The 13,475-nt window shown below is 46.0% G+C and overlaps 1 protein-coding gene across 1 annotated transcript in view; it reads right to left on the bottom strand.

The window, feature by feature from the left end:
• Window positions 1-725: 725 nt before the first annotated feature.
• The window catches only part of ZFP64 (ZFP64 zinc finger protein), a 77,552-nt gene continuing 64,802 nt past the window's right edge, over window positions 726-13,475 (bottom strand). Inside the window, exons 8-9 of the mRNA XM_027624109.2 lie at window positions 4,810-5,061; window positions 726-2,023 (exon numbers count right to left, since the gene is read on the bottom strand). Of these exons, the coding sequence (XP_027479910.1) occupies window positions 1,314-2,023; window positions 4,810-5,061 (962 nt within the window). The 3' untranslated portion in view covers window positions 726-1,313. The remainder of the gene's footprint in view (window positions 2,024-4,809; window positions 5,062-13,475) is intronic.

A 13,475-nucleotide genomic window follows, 5' to 3' on the forward strand; every position in this document is an offset into this window, starting at 1 on the left:
GCCGCACTTAAATCAGGTATGTTCGAACAACAGAATTCATAATGAAATAAGCTACATACCTTCCATAAGTGAACTATTTATTCCCTCGTGTACAACCTATAAAAGCTTTCACGTCCCTTTTCTCCCAGTTTACCAAAAACAATGGATCTATTTAATCGGTTTTAAAAGCACAGATGTTTAACTTGATGAGGGTACATAAGAATTTGTATTAAACAAAAACTGTACTTGAAAAGATGCCAAACAACGAAACAACTCTGGATAAGTTATAGATCCATTGGCATTCCAGAGCCTCCTAAGATTTGGCCAAAGTAAAATGTCCATCTGCAAGAAGTTTGGATTTTCATTCGTTGGTTCGGCGAACACCAAGTGCTTATTGGGATGAAAGACCCTAAGCTTCGCCTGCCGCATACATCACATGTCCCAGAACCAAGCCCGGGACCCAAGTCTTGTCTTTTTTTTATTGTTATGTTAATCACCATACATTACATCATTAGTTTTTGATGTAGTGCCCCAAGTCTTTTCTATATGAAGTCTGTAAATGCAGTTTCACAATGCACACGTGCGGGCTAAGCTAGTGTTAGCTTGATCTCTGGCGCCACCTAGAGGTCAAGCTGCATTTCACGTCTCTGCAGCACTCATAACCTGGAGAAATCTGTGTGCGCCGCGAACGCATTACTGAATGGGGCGGGGATGGAGAACCCCACACCCTAGTCTAATGGAAGCATGTAAAGAAAAACGGAGCGTTCCTCTTATGTCATTCTACAGCTGAGTCTGCCTTTTTATTATAAGACAATGATAAAAGGAACCACACGAATGCATAAGGCAAACACTCATAACCACCACCCAGGTTAAGAAACAGAACTTTCCCAGATGTCCCCAGGTCCTCCACGGAACGCACCCCCGCCGCCATCTTAGCCTTCCCCACTATACACATCAGTTTAGTTCTCCACGTGGTCTAAATAGTTTCATAATTCCATCGGAGGTGGATCAGTTTTAGGATTGGAATCCATCACAAAACTATCCCTGTGGGATAGAGCAGTGCGCAGTGGACCCCCCCCCCCCCTTGGAGCGACTGGGTCGACTTGCGGAGCCGATGTTTGGAGGGAAGACAGCAACGTGGAGGGGTGTCTCCACGGTGTTGCTTTGGCGTCGGTTCTCACGCCAGTAACCCGCAGCCATGGCCTTGAGGGCCTATAAAGTTGGAGCATCCGTCCCCAGAGCTGGTGACAAGTCTGGTTCGGCGGCCTCCACTCAGAGGGCTGGACCGCAGCATCTGTCTGGCGTTCGGACAGCGACCGCCGTCTGTGGCTCAACTAGAGGCACTGGCTGGGCTCCAGGGACGTCTCCAGCTGCCCCGCGGAGACCAGGGTGCCCAGCTGCCCCGGGGCACTGCTTTCGGGCGGGAAGGTGACCAAGTCTGAGTTCTTGTTCTCGCTCTGGTCGTTGTGCTGCTTCTTGTGGCATCTCAGAGAGTCGTCCCTGACGAAGGAGGCACCGCAGGTGTCGCAGCGGAAGGCCCGCTGGGTCACTATTTTGGCCACGTGCTGGGAGCTGCTCCCTCGGGGCCCTTCCTTGCCATGCGGGGCCTGGTTCTCTGTTTTGGCCTCGTCCCTGTGCACCTTGTCAATGTGCTTGGCCAGGCTGCTGGGCCGCTTGGTGTCGAAGCTGCAGAAGTCACACTTGAACGGGCGGTCGGTGCAGTGCACTCGGCTGTGCACGCGCAGGGCCGCCGTGCTGGAGCAGGAGTAGCTACACTCGGGACACTTCTCGGGGTGGTCGGCCTGGTGCAGCCGGCTGTGCTCCAGGAGGTCGGCCCGGTCCCGGCCCTGGAAGGAGCAGTGCAGGCACTTGAACGTGTGCTTGATGCGGATGTGCGACTTGAGGTTCGCCTTCATGGTGCAGCGGACATCACAAAACTCGCACTTGAAAGGCTTCTCCCCCGAGTGCACGATCATGTGCCTTTTCAAGTCCGAGCTGATTTTGAACTTGGCGCTACAGAGCCAGCACTGGAAGGGGGTGTCCCCTAACAACGGAAGGTATGTTTCCATTAGAGCAAGCAGGCAAAAGAATTCCCTCCTCCCCCCTCCGAACATGCATCAGAACACGTGGTGCAGAGAGAGTTGGGTCTTTGAACTCCAACAGACAGGTAACTCCCTGACACCACCACTTACCATGTACCTTAACTTCTTTTATCCTCACAACAATCTTATGAGTGGGTACTATTGCCCCCATTGAACAGATGGGATAATGGAGGCTTCGAGGTCAAATAGCAGGGATTTGAACTCAGGCACCAGGGCGTGCAAGTCCACACTCTTCATGAGGCCACTTTACTTTCCAATCTAGCTCTTCATTTAATCTAACACCCCAAAACTGGGCATGGGAGAGGTGCAATTTATGTTACAACTGCTCCAAATCAAACTGACTTACTGCTGACTCTCATGTTTAAGCTGTATTACATCAATCGATTGGCTTGTATTACTAAAGTCTCATAGTTACACAATGAGACTGAATTTTATTTATAAAATTAATACAGGAATATGGCAGCAGGGGACAAATTCCTGAAAATCCATAGCCTCCTTTGTACTCTGGAGGCACTGCTAAGGATTTTTAGTGCTTCTGGAGGTTGCTACTTTAACGGTTATCATCAGTTGAACATAAGCAGAGATGAGGATCTCACTTACCCTACACGTCCACCCTTCCCCCCCAGCCTCTCCTCCATTGTTGGGTGTGTATTTTACCCCTCTGGCATTATCTTCTACATTGGGTAATAGCATCCTAACTTTTAGTCCATCAGCTTGAGAGGTTTCTTGAGGATTCCCCTGTCTTCACCATACTACCTCTTCCTACTTGTCAGGATTTTCACATTTAAGTTCAAGAACATTTGCATTCTGGCCAGTGAAGTCCCATGCTTTAACTAGTCGTTTTCAGTGTTCGAATCAAACTGTAATTTATGACTGGGTATATATCATTCACCGGAGCCAAATACTGCACCAGAATTCCGCTCACCTCCTTAGAGGGTCACTGTCACACCTGGGCCATTTGACAGTGTTGTTAGCATTAAGGTCACACTGACTCTCTTTTCTTACATGATCATTTTGGGTCACAGTTTAGCTTAATCCTGGACTGGACTATGCATTCAGGAAAAAAGAATCTTGCCATAATCTCAAAAGTCACCCGGTCCTTTAATTATGGAATATTTTAGATAAAATTTCTTGTGGATTTTGAGTTTGATTTATTGAATTTTCTTTTAAACTTTCAACAGAGGAATCATCCTAATATTTCCCTTTACTGCAACCTCTGTTAGCTATGTTCAAATATACATCAAATATGCCAAATTTTGTTTTCTACCTGGAGAAAAGTTTATCTTCCAGTAACTTCCACCAGCATGATGGCTGGAAGTTTGATTTCTTGCCTAATTTTGTCTCCTTTCTACTTGTATACTTCAGATAGTTTAGCTGGGTATAGAATTCTTCATTCAAAATCACTTCCCAACTTTCAGGGCATTATTCCACTATCCCCCTAGAAGCTAATACTACTGAGAAGTTTTTCTAGGTTTGACTCTGCCCATCCACTCTGTACTGCTTGGCATCCTGTGAATCCTTTCCATTCTCATGGCTCCTTAGAATTGGGAAATTCTTTCTCATTTGATTTTCTCACTTCTATTTTTTTTTCCTAGACCTAGTCAGTAACCAAACTTCCAATTTCTTATTCTTTCTCAGTTATCCAAACCAGTTTTTTTTTTTTTTCTTCTAATGTCTGGGGAATTTCTTTGCCTCTGTAGCCAACAATTCCAGTTTTAATTCTTACTTTGTTCTCACTACATTTTCATAGAACTCTTCTTGGATGCAACATTTCTGCTAGTGGGTAGATACCAATTAGAATTGAAGAATTCTTGTCTGTGACCCAAGTACTCTGTTAACTCCAGGATTTGTTAGATTTGGGGCATTTTAGATCACTCATCTCCTGCCAATGATTCCTAATCCATAGTTGACATTTAGTTTAGGAAGAACAGATTGGTTTAAGGATTAGATATAGGTGGCCATTGGTTTTACGTGCTACTGGGCAGTATGGACCATGTTGCCAATAGTCTTTAGCTTCTCCTCTGAGCTCTGTGGCCTTGGCAGTCTACATGCCAGTTCCAAGTCCAGAGCGCTCAGGGCAGTAAAACACTGGTTAGAAAGACTGGGAGGCGGACATAGTGTTGGGAGCCATTTGTCTGCTGGAAGTTTTTTTTTTTAAACTTAGTTTCGGTTGTCAGCATATTCTATCTGCTTGCCATCTTCCATGAATTCATTGAAAAGCCTCATTTTCTGAGCCTTCTTATGAGCCCCCCAGTCCCCCCTTTTCTGTGCCATGATGAACTGGTTGATTCTATCTATTGTTATTCAATGGGGTCTCACAAAGGGAAGATAAAGCTCTTTGCCAAGTCAAATTTCCAGCACTAGAAGTCTGTGATTTGCAGTTCCAGTCAATGAATTTTGTGACGCTTCTGAATTCAGCCATGCGACCAGTTTATGTGAAATGACTGAAAACACCTAGTTTATACGCCAGACTTTTGAGAGACATCCCTTGCTTCCCTGCTGTAGTGGGTACTCATTCCCAGCTGTGGCCTCTGTAATGGAGTTAGAAAAAACCCAGCTGTCAGACTTCCACGTTTTACTGAAAATTGCCGTCTGGGTGGAAAACCACAGAAATTCCAATTCCTCTACTTTTGACCACCAAGTCCTCTTGGTTGCTTGTGTTTTGGTGAGATGAAGCTTAAGAAACTGGACAACAGGTAAGGCACAGGTCTCCGGGCCAGGCACCTACCTGTGTGGGACCGCAGGTGGACGGTGAGCTGGCTCGAGTTGCGGCTGGCGTACGGGCAGAGCTGACATTTGTAGGGCCGCTCGTCCGAGTGGATCCGCAGGTGCTTCTTGAGGCTGCTGCTGTCCACGGCGGCGTAGTCACACAGGTGACACTTGTGGGGCTTTACACTGGTGTGGCAGCGCATGTGCATGGTCAGGTTGTCCTTCCGGCTGAAGCACTTGTCACAGAACTCACACTTGTGGGGTTTGTCTCCTTCAAACACATAAGGAAGATTTGAGGGTTTAAGGGTTTCTCTATTAAGGTGACTGCAAAGAGATCTGACCAAGATGGTAGCCTGGGCCTAGGAGTCTGCCTCTTCCTTCTGTCCCAGTGCTCAGACAGGAAGACACTGAAGTATGTAGTTCAGCATGCTGGGAAACGAGAAGGTGTGCTAGGCATGGGTGGCTCACAAATTTTAAAGAACCCTAACAAGAGGTAAGATCAGATTGAAGGAGAAAAATCATAGACCAAACTCTGTTTGGGAGAAAGGGAGTGGTCATAGAAGTATTCAGGATCAGGTGTAGGGACCTTGGAACAGCTTTCATGGCTCATATCGAATGGTCGGCTTGCCTCCTCCATTACTTGTGCCAAACCATAGCAGCAATGGTGTCTACCCCGGGCTGTTAGAAAATGAGGGCGCTTACACCACAGAAACAGTGCAAAGGCCTCAAGTAGTTAGAGATAATCTGGAGAACAGAACCCCATGGCCAGAGCGTTTCCTCCAGTGTTCCATCCCTCCCCTGCAACCACTCCAGACTGATCATTTACAAATAAAAAAAATCTACCCAATAACCAAATGCTTGGGGGAAAGCCAGAACCCAGGAAGACACACCCAACTCAAGAAGTTGAGGTTCTAAAAGCAAATAGGTTTCATTTCTGTAATAATTCTGATTCTCCTAGATCTCTCAAGACTCCAAGTTCACGAGTGGAAAAGATGTTAAAAAAAAAAAAAGGGACTTCGAAGATGGAGCTCAAGAAATCTCCCAGAAGGCTGCCCGAAAGGACAAGAGGGAAAGTACAAGACATGAAAGCCAGTTCTAGATGGTCCAGGACAAAACAAATAGTTATTTCTCAACACTAATGACAGTCCCAGGTCTTAAGATGGCTTATCTGGAGGCAGGGTGATAGTTGCAGAAGCCCAAGGAGCTCTTACAGCTTTCAGAAAGAAATGCTCAGATCAGCATGTAACTCCTCAGACAATGGGAGCAGTGTCTGCAAAGTTCTAGGGAAATTGTTTAAATAGAGTCCTACACTTGAACTAGCATTCAGGAGGAAGAGAAGATAAAGCCAGCTGATGACTCAGAGCATCACACTTGAACAGTGTACATAAGAGAAAAGGAAGTGGATAAGATGTGGGATATAATAAAATGGAAAGTATTGCTTCCAAACCACAAGGGAACCCTACAAAAAGGCAACAGAACACAAGTCAAACTACGTGTAAGTAAAAACAGGTTAAGTTTCCCTGTTAAAAGTTTTAACACATTTTAAAAATCAGCTTAATGCTCCTAAGGTACATAAGTATCTTAGGAAAATGCTAGAAGATAGGAGTATCAAATATTGGGCAAAACAGAAATCTTGGTGAAAGCTGCTAAAAAAAATTCATACTGAAAAGATAAAACCAAATAGATGTGACTCAAACTTATGAACCTGATATGGTTTCCCAGAAGGTTTTTCAAAAGTCAGGGCATATTTTAAAACAATTTTTAAGAATCAAAATCAGATTACAAAGTCCCTAGAGACGGGCAGGGAGAGCTCTGTCAAAACCTATAGCCTAGCCCTGTTTTCAGAAGGATGTTTATAGACTTAAGTTCATTTTTAACAAACAGCTGGAAGTGAACCATGCAATTTGATGAACTAGAAGAAATCAAGATATACAGCAGTTAATCCATATAAACATAAGTGGTCAAGAAGGGAGGTTTGCTCAAGATACCAATATCCCAGGGTCTTCAAGCTCAGCACTATTGTCTTTTTGGCCAAGTAATCCTTTGTAGCATCTCTCACCACTTCCCACTAGATGCCAGTAGCACCTCCATCCCTAGTTTTAAGAGTCAAAAAGGTCTTCCGATTGTCCAATGTCCCCAGGGCTGGGGGGCGGGCGAGACTACCTGGTTGAGAACTATTCCAACAGACGCTGGAAAAGAGAAAGGGGACTGCAGATCAGGTCCATCGTGGCTTACGTAGAACGTTACCCTAATAAATTAAGACTTGATAAAACAGATGATGATTTAGGAATATATCAAATTACAAAGTCTGAACCAGGAGAAAACTGATCAACGACAGGGTTGTTAGGTCAGAGATGAACCCCAAGGTGAACTATGTACTGTTTGACTATTCACTAGTGGTCCCTTGCCCAGGAGAATTCCGCCTCCTAGTTCGTAATCACAGGCTTGGGCCTGTGACTCGTTCTGCCTGGAGAGAGAGGGATCGAAATGGGGGGATCACTCTCAGGCAAATGCTTTTAAGAGCCAGGGTGGTTCACCACGTTTCTCTTGCTCAGATGACCTGTAACGTTACAGATCAGGGTTTGTTTGTTTTAAAGATTTATTTTTATTTGACAGAGTGAGCGTGTGGGTGCAAAAGCAGGGGGGAGTGGCAGGCAGGAAAGGGAGAAGCAGGCTCCCAACTGAGCAGGGAGCCCGATGTGGGGTTTGATCTCAGGACCCTAGGATCATGACCTGAGCCCAAGGAAGATGCTTAACAGTTGAACCACCCAGGCACACCCACCCTTTTTTATAAAAGATTTTGAGAGTGTGTGATCATGGCGGGGGGGGGGGGTGGGGTGGGGGAGAAGGGCAGAGGGAGAAGCAGGCTCCTGGGTGAGCAGGATCCCTGATGCTGGCCCGATCCCAGGACCCTAAGATCATGACCTGAGCCAAAGGCAGATGCTTAACCGACTGAGCCACCCAAGCACCAGCCTCCGCCAGATTAGGGGGTTAATTTAGGGCTTGTGGATAAGATTTAGGAGGTCCAAGACCTTGTATGAGAAACTATTACATTTTTATTTCTACTACCTGTAACTGGAATTTAGCATTTCTACCCATTATGCAATCAACAAACCCAATAATGGTACCAGAGACCCTGGCCAAGAGACAGGAGCCATGCTCATACTGTATTATATTTGTTGCATTTCTGAAGGATTATTTATGCTCATCACTACTTCACGATTAAGATAGGATCTGGTAGCTGGTCTGCTAACAAACTCAGGGTTTTCTTAGTGTTCCTGCACATACTAATCATCTGGGGGCTGAGGAGGGGCTCATTAAAGTGGGTTTTCCCCCCAGCTTTGGGATGTAACTGATGTGACATTAAGGTATACAGTGTGATGATTTAATACAAGTGTATATTGAAAAAGGAATACCACCATAAGGTTAACACCTTCACCTCAGAAAATTACCGTTTCTTTGTGGCGAGAACATTTAAAGTCTACTCTTAATAGACTTAAAAGTTGCTAACTGAACAGTCGCCACGCTGTACGTTAGCTTCCTAGAACTCCATCTTAGAACTGGAAGTTGGTACCCTTTACCAGCATTTCCCATTTCTCAAGTTAAATTCACAGAAACAGAGTAAAATGTAGTTTGTGTCAGTGTGCCTGGGTTGGTCCAGAGAATCGGGGTTTCTAACAAGCTCCCAGGTGAGGCTGACACACCTGGTCTTTACCACACATAAAAGGGGGGCTATGTATTAAAACACCACACTTTTAACACTGATCGAACTTGTACAGAAATAGTGAAATTTAATTTAAAAACCTTCTGGGAAGGGTCCATAAGCTTCACAAAATTGCGAGGTGTCCATGGCAGAAAAAAAGGTCAAGACCGCCTTTATCTGGCATGTTCCAGACAGAGGCCAGGCAGCTCCATAGGCCGGGTCCCAGACAAGACAGCACAAGGCACAGAGGGGTGACTGACTCTGGGGGACACTGGGAGGGACTGAGCGGTCTTCATTTGTCCTGGAGATGGACACTGTCCTCACAACCTAATCTACACTCTCTCCATCCGCTGAGAAAGTCAGAAGCAGAGAGCATTGGGGGCATGTTCTATCAAGTCTTCCAGGAACAGTGTTTCCACGGTCTATAGCGCAGGGAAAGAAAACGCCCCCACTCATTTCATGACCAATTAACCCTGATTCCAGTACTAAACGAGGAAATAGGATAAAAAAATAGAAATACTATAAGTCAATCTCCTTTACTAAGCTAAATGCTGCATGAGCATCTTAAAACATTTACAATTCAACTATTATTTCTGATTAAAAATTTTTATCCAGGATAAACTGGCATTTGGGGTATAAAGAGGAAATGTAACTTTAGAATGAAGTTGAAAAAAAAACCCCAAATCAAGGCCTTGTTCTCCAGGAGGTCTCTAATGTGAGCACACCCAGCTTTCTAGTTCACTCTCCCCAGGATAAGCCTGCAGCAAGCCCCCGTTCCAGGCACACAGGCCGTGCTCTGAGCCGCTCCTCTGTCCGCCGTGTCTCCCTCCCCTGCATTAGCCTGTCCTGTCAAACTCTACCTCCACGGTTCTCAGAGTGCAGTGCCTGGGGGTCCCCGAGTCTCTTCTAGTCGAATCTGTAGCCAGAAGTATCTTCATCCTACTATGAACTATGAAGATGGGACTTTTCCTTTTTCATGGTTGACATTCACTCCGCTGTGGGAGCACCTGGGCAGACCTGCAGGTGCCCGAGCGTGGATTGCAGGCCGCCGCACCCCCCCGCAGCAGGAAGGCGATTCCTCCCAGCCGTGCCCTCCCAGGGAACCCAGTGCCAGTTCCACTCAGGAATAGCTTTCCCAGCAGCAAAACCTATTATATTAAATCTCTCCCTGCTGACGACTTTTTAACATCATGTAATGAAATGGGAAGTATGCAGACCAAAGTACCCGGTCTTGAGAACATGCTCTTGTTGGGGGGTAGGAGGGGGCTGCGTTGTGAGGTGCAGACATCAGTTTCACTTGAAAGAACACACCCACTGTGGCTTTTTCAAATTTGGGATCTGACGAATATGTTCTTCAGAATGAACTATGTGAGCCTGTCATTTCAAGGGAGATTATCAACAATGTTGCAGTGGTAACATCCCAGTTCTAAACTCAAAGTTAGGATTTCGGAACGTCTATCCCGTACCCTGGGCATGCAGCTTCCTGGTTCTTAGATTTTTTCTGAGATTGGGAATATTAACAAGTGATTTTTTTTCTATTATAAAATGGGTCAACGTTTGGAAGGATTATGAAAGTTGATAAACCAGTATTTTCCAAGTGGCCAATGCAGGATAGGTCAAAACAAACAAACAAACAAAAAACCCAAGCACGAGTAAGAGATATTCAAAAAGTAAATAGAACAATGGATTTTATCAGTTTGAGAAGTTTATGGATATGGCTCCAGGTTCTATACAGCAACTGATCCTTAAGAAACCCTTGGGGCACCTGGGTGGCTCAGTTTGTGAAGAATCCGATTCTTGGTTTCAGCTCTGGTTGTTTCCTCATGGTTCATGGAAAGGAGTCCTGCATCCGGCTCTGCGCTCAGTGGGGTGTCTGCTTGAAGATTCTCTCCCTCTGCCCCTCCCCCTACTTGCACACTCAATCTAAAATAAACCTTTAAAAAACAGTTAAGGAAACTTCCCTCTGATGTGTTTTGGTAGAATATTAAAGATTATCGGAAAAGGCTATCAACAAAATATTCCATTTCCAACCACATGTGAGGCACCAGATTTTCTTCAGATACTTCAAAACATGGCAATAGACTACATGCAGGTGTGAGAATCCAGCTGACTTGAGATTTATGAAGGTATAGATAATACCACTGGTCACATTTTTGGGGGAAAATAGTTATTTCTCATAAAAGTGTCACTATAAGGAGCTTACAGTTTTCTTTGCTTTTTAAGTAATCTCTCCACCCAATGTGGGGCTCAAACTCACAATCCCGAGATTAAGAGCGGCACACTCTACCACCTGGTAGGCCACCCTGGCTTACTTTTAAGTGGATAAATATTTTAAAGTTTGGTTTTAATTTTTAGTGCAGTAACTATAAAAACACAAACTTGGGGTGGGGGAAAGCTTCAATTCTTAGATGTAAAAAGATCACAACAGTGTTTTGAGAACCACTGTTGAATCCATTTGGCAAAGTGGTCCAGCCTAAGCCTTTAAAAGATCACCTGCACATAGCACCCTCCCTGCCTCTCACAGCTTGGTCAGGGATGCCCTTCAGCCCACACGTCCGTTTTAAGTAGAACCTTTGCTCTGTAAGCTGGGCATGTGGCCAGAGTCAAGACTTTTCTCCCAGCCTTCATTTCCACAGCCTGGAGTGACCCATGTGACTACGTTCTAGCCCAACAGGAATGAACCCAAGTGACTGGAAGCTTCTAATATATACCTTAAATGGGTATGTTTCGGGGGGGGGGTGTCAGCCAGCTCAGACCATGCCAACATGGGCTACACACTCGGGATGTTAAAGCAACAACCTAAGAGCCTGAGTCCCCGAAACCATGGGGCTGTCTACCATACTTAACTTGGACTGTTGTAAGACAGAAATAGCTTGGTTTTAAGCCACCATTAATTGGGTCTCACTATTAATCACAAGGGATCCTACTTCTGGGTCATGCCCTGAGAGATGCTGTAAGTCCCCCAGACTCCTCTTTTTCACCAAGATATTCAGAGAACTAGAGCATTTGCTTTGAACACAGAAATAGCCTAAGAATCTGCTAGAGAAGCTATCTATATTGCCCCCACTTCTGTTATCAAGGAGTCTGTCTGAACCCCACCAAGGACAGGGCCTTGCCTACTTTCTGTATCCCCATCATGCTCTGTATTATTCCAATAAAACATTATTAATCCACCCCCTGACTGTCTTTCTAGGTCTACCTTGGCACACTGTTCACATTTGGGGGCCTGACCTGTGGTCCTAGGAATTTGGGGGCACTTCTGGCTCCGCCCACTAGGTGGCAGTAGCACTGCCCCAGCTGTGAGCGACCAACCAGCTTTGAAGTTGCCTTAGCCAGTCGTGTTGGTGGGGTCTCCTTTGTTCAGATGGCTTCCGCACTCTGCATGCTCCTGACCTCATCCTGGCAGCCTGGTCTTTCAAGGAGGATCAATATTCCCTTCACTAACAGGCCTTTCATGACCTACCCTTTCCTGGCAAAAAGGACCCTTCGTTTTCTTATTTGCACAGCACGATGCCCATTTCTAGCTGAGACTACTAATTGTCCAGAAAGTGGTCCTATTAGAGCTCCTGAGTTTAGTGGTTTCTGGAAACCACTTCCCAGCCCCCCTTGATGCCAGAGGTGGGTCATACCCCACCAGTCACCAGGGATGTTGCTGGGGGGTGGGGCAGGGCATGCCCCAAGGGAAGGATGCTGTGAGCCCCTCCCCCGCTTCTGCTTGCCACTAGTTAGCAGAGCGGTTGCCTTGTACCTGGAAATGAAGCTATAGGTTAAGGATGACAGAGCCATTCAACCAGCTGTGGAGTACTCCTTTAGTTGTACTTGAGAGAAACTTGATTATGTTTAAGCCACTTGGTTTGGTTTCTGTAAGAGCTAAAAGACCAATATCTTAATTTTTAATTATTTTTTTTTAAAGATTTTATTTGACAGAGCATAAGCAGAGGGAGCTGCAAGAAGAGGGAGAAGCAGGCTCCTGCTGAGCAGAGCCTGACATGGGGCTCGATCCCAGGACCCTGGGATCATGACCTGAGCCGAAGGCAGAGGCTTAACCAACTGAGCCACCCAGGCACCCCCCCCCTTTTTTTTTTTTTTTTTTTTACAGATTTTTATTTGAGAGAGGAAGAGCATGTGCGCCTGAGGTGGGGGGGGGGGGAGGGAGAGGGAGAAGCAGACTCCCTGCTGAGCACAGGGTTCCATGCAAGGCTCTATCCCAGGACCCCAACATCACAACCTGAGCCGAAGGCAGACACTTAACCAACTGAGCTACCCAGGTGCCCCTTAATTTCTTCTTTTTAAATTTGTAGTCCTCTTAACACCCAATGTAGGGCCCAAACTCAACCCCAAGATCAAGAGTCGCACCCTCTCCCGACTAAACCAGCCAGGCTCCCCACAGACCACTATCTTAACTTCCAGAGGCTCATATAGGGTCTACACCAGAGACCAAAAGGTGGGTAAAGTTTTTGTAAACAGCCAGATAGTAAATGCCTTCAGCTTTGTGTGTCATGCAGTTTTTCTGGCAACAACTCAATAATGCCACTGTAGGGGCCAAAGCAGCCACAGCCAGCTTCACAGGCTGGATTTGGCCCATAGGACATAGTGTGCTGACCCTCATTATAGAGCATGGAAGTTCCTTTGCTCCAGCATATCTTATTTCTCTATTCTCAGTAGCTGGCTGCTCTCAAGAAGGAACCATTAAGAAGCAACCTTAATTTGTGTATTTGTGTGTGTGTGTGTGTGTGTGTGTGTGTGCGCGCGCGCTAGTGAGCAAGCACGCACAAATGGGGGTAGGGAGCTAAGGGAGAGGGAGAACCAGACTCCCCAATGAGCAGGGAGCCCAACTCACAGCTTGATCCCAGGACCCTGGGATCGTGACCTGAGTCAAGGCAGACGCTTAACCAACGGAGCCACCCAGGCGGCCACGACCTTATCTGAGGTTTACTAGGGCCACAAGGCCTCTTTGTAGCCCGTCCTCACCAACCTCTCCA

The sequence above is a fragment of the Zalophus californianus genome, chromosome 8, assembly GCF_009762305.2.
Source record: "Zalophus californianus isolate mZalCal1 chromosome 8, mZalCal1.pri.v2, whole genome shotgun sequence".
In the NCBI taxonomy this organism is placed as follows: Eukaryota; Metazoa; Chordata; class Mammalia; order Carnivora; family Otariidae; genus Zalophus; species Zalophus californianus.